The sequence below is a fragment of the Eufriesea mexicana genome, unplaced genomic scaffold, assembly GCF_001483705.2.
Source record: "Eufriesea mexicana isolate 0111107269 unplaced genomic scaffold, ASM148370v2 scaffold1358, whole genome shotgun sequence".
Taxonomy (NCBI): Eukaryota; Metazoa; Arthropoda; class Insecta; order Hymenoptera; family Apidae; genus Eufriesea; species Eufriesea mexicana.
This window is the reverse complement of record NW_016909491.1, coordinates 1,230,807-1,233,832: the sequence shown is the minus strand read 5'-3', so window position 1 is coordinate 1,233,832 and position 3,026 is coordinate 1,230,807. Positions and strand designations below refer to the sequence as shown.

Below are 3,026 nucleotides of genomic sequence, written 5' to 3'. Positions count from 1 at the left end.
CTTTCTCTAAAAATTTATTTTATATTTTAAATATCATTTTATAAGAATATAATAAACTTTAAGTAATTAATTAATTTTGACACATAATAATAATTAGGTTTAATAAAATATGCCTTCATATATTTTTTATTCATGTAAAATTATTACTTTATATAGTTGGACATATAAATGAACATGGATCCTAATATTGATATGGAATTATCAACTAGTCAGAATCAAAAGGATTCATACATTGAGAATGAAAATAAAACTGAAGCTATAATTGAACAGAATAAAAACGATACTAATGCAGATGAAATACAAGGATCATTAACTACAAAAAAAGATAAAAAAGTTACTGATATAAGCGAAAATAATGAGAAAATAAATAAAGAAGATGAAAGATATAAAAAATTATCCAATGAAAATTTAGAAAGTACTGATTTATCAATTACTGAATCATGTCAAGAAATTATTTCTGAAGAAGGTAACTTACAAGTGAATAAATTAACTCTACAAAAAAATGACACAAATATTATGTTTACAGATTACAATGATGTTCTTCAACCATCGACTTTACATGAAAATACTACAAAAGATATGTCACAAGAAAATAATTCAGGAATATTATTAATGATATCTAATACTGCTAACAAATTATCAGATAGTGCAAATGTACTAGAATGTGCAGAATCTGAAAAACGTTTAGGGTACATGTCAGAGGAAACAGAAAATTTAGGAAGTGTCAGTGTAGATGATTCGTGTGATTTGAATTTAACAGAGAAAAAAAATGGTGACAATGTTTTGGAAGATTCTCAAACAAGTAAGCAATCTCAAATTAATGAGAAAAATAATTCTGATAACAAAAAAAGTGATTCAAAGGGAACATTGGAAGATTGTGATAGAGATGTAACAGAGAAAAACATTGTAGAACCAGAAAATACAGAATTTGTACAGTTTTCTCAAGAGAAACATGGAGATGCACAGATGGAAAATCAATCTATAGATGCTGAAGATCCTTTTGGTGGAGATAGTCTTATTACAGAAAATGTTGAGTCCATGGATACTGATGAAATTCATGAAACTAGCATAGGTTTTTCTAAATTGTGTAACCCAACTGATAATTTACAAGATATTGTAAATAATGAAGAAAACAGTTTTAGTATCAATAAAAAAAATGATAATGGAGGAAATAAAAACAATTCTATTGATATTTTACATTCTCAAAATGTAATAGAAAGTGCTGGTAAAGATAGTAATGAAAATTCAGTTCAAATGGAACACAATGAAAATTCAAATACAGAAAATGGAAGTTCAACTAAGAAATGTGATGATCAAACAAAGAAATCTGTCAGTGGGATAACACCAATGGATACTGAAGAAGATCAATCTAATGTTTTACCAGGACAAGATGATGAGTTATGTATTATTCCAGATAGCATGAAAGTAATAATTCCTGAGCAAACTGAAAAATCAAATTCTAGTGATAAAGAACCTTTACATGAAGATAGTAATGAACACATGGAAATTAAACAAACATGTGAAAATAGTGAATTAAATAATGATACGAATAAAAACTTGCAACAGGATTTAAAGGAACCAAATATTGTAAATGAATGCGTTGTAACACATACAAAAAATAGCAGAACGGAGAAAGATTTAACTAATAAAGTTACAGCTGCCACTACCGACATTATCAACATTGATGAAGAATCAAAGAATTCTGAAATTGAAGAAATCACAGCTAAAGAGATTTGTAAACAATGTAATGAAGAAAGGTCATGTAAAATTAAAGTAAAAATTGGTTTTGATATTTATAATGTGTGTTCAAAAACTTGTAAAGCATTATTTAAGATTGCTAATAATAGAGCTATGGATATACCCAGTGATGGAGTTAATTCTAAAAGAGAGAAACGTTGTGCAAACTGTTTATTAATTGTTGAACCTAATGATGAACGTAATCTTTCTTGGGAAACAATGGAGTTTTGTAATGAGGAATGTCTAGGCAAATTTCAAACAAAATATGGAAGTTATTGTAGAAATTGCAATGGTTCTGTTCAGGCAGTAAGTTTAGGGAAGTATTGTGTACGATTTGGTTATGATGTTAGACAGTTTTGTTGCTCCACATGTTTGGAAGAATTTAAAAAAGGTCTAAAAGTATGCAGCTATTGTCAAAAAGATATAAGTTCTAGTACAGAAGGTTTTCTTGCACCAGTTGGTGATAAAGGACAGTTTAAGGATTTCTGTACTCAAGATTGCATGGAAAAGTATTCAAAAATGAGTTCTGTTGAACCTCCAAACATGGAAAAAAAATGTTGCAGTGTTTGTCAAGAAGTAAGAAATCATTTCATTTCATACTTGCATGTTTCATATAAATTTGATAGAAACTTTCTAAATTAAAGTTATATTCTTTACAACAGGACAAAATTGTACATTGTGAGGTTCAAATAGATAGATCTGATCCAGTATCTATATGCAGTGAACCATGTTTTGCAGCATTTAAATTTGTAAAAAAGGTTGATCCTGATCAATGTTCCACTTGCAAAAAATTTTTTGAATTACCTAACAAAAAAAATTCTGTTGTGTTTTATGAAAATGAAGCTCATATGTTTTGTTCTAAAACTTGCTTAAATATATTTATTATTACGAATAGGAAAATTGTTCCTTGTAATTGGTGCAAAGTAAAAAAATATAATTTTGATATGATCAAAAAGGAACTAAAAACAGGTCAAGTGATGATGATGTGCAGTTTAAATTGCTTAACACTATATCAGGTATGAAGTTATCATAAAATCAATCAGTGTTAAATATAAAATTGATTTTATTTATATTCTTTAATTTTATGTAGGTTTCTATCAATGCAGTTTCAGCAAAACGTATAAATTGTGACTTTTGTAAAGAATTTTCCCAAGCTCAGTATCATTTAACGATGTCAGATGCAACGATACGGAATTTTTGTTCATATCACTGTGTAATGAATTTTCAAGCCCAGTATACTAAATCACCAATTACGATACCGACAGCTGATGACCCTGTGCCTACAGGAA

General features: G+C 28.1%; 1 protein-coding gene across 1 annotated transcript in view; it reads left to right on the top strand.

Annotated features, from left to right (window-relative positions):
* The first annotated feature begins 174 nt into the window (after positions 1-174).
* The window catches only part of woc (zinc finger protein without children), a 5,788-nt gene continuing 2,936 nt past the window's right edge, over positions 175-3,026 (top strand). The window contains exons 1-3 of the mRNA XM_017900822.1: positions 175-2,313; positions 2,400-2,753; positions 2,828-3,021. Coding sequence (XP_017756311.1) covers positions 175-2,313; positions 2,400-2,753; positions 2,828-3,021 — 2,687 coding nt within the window. The remainder of the gene's footprint in view (positions 2,314-2,399; positions 2,754-2,827; positions 3,022-3,026) is intronic.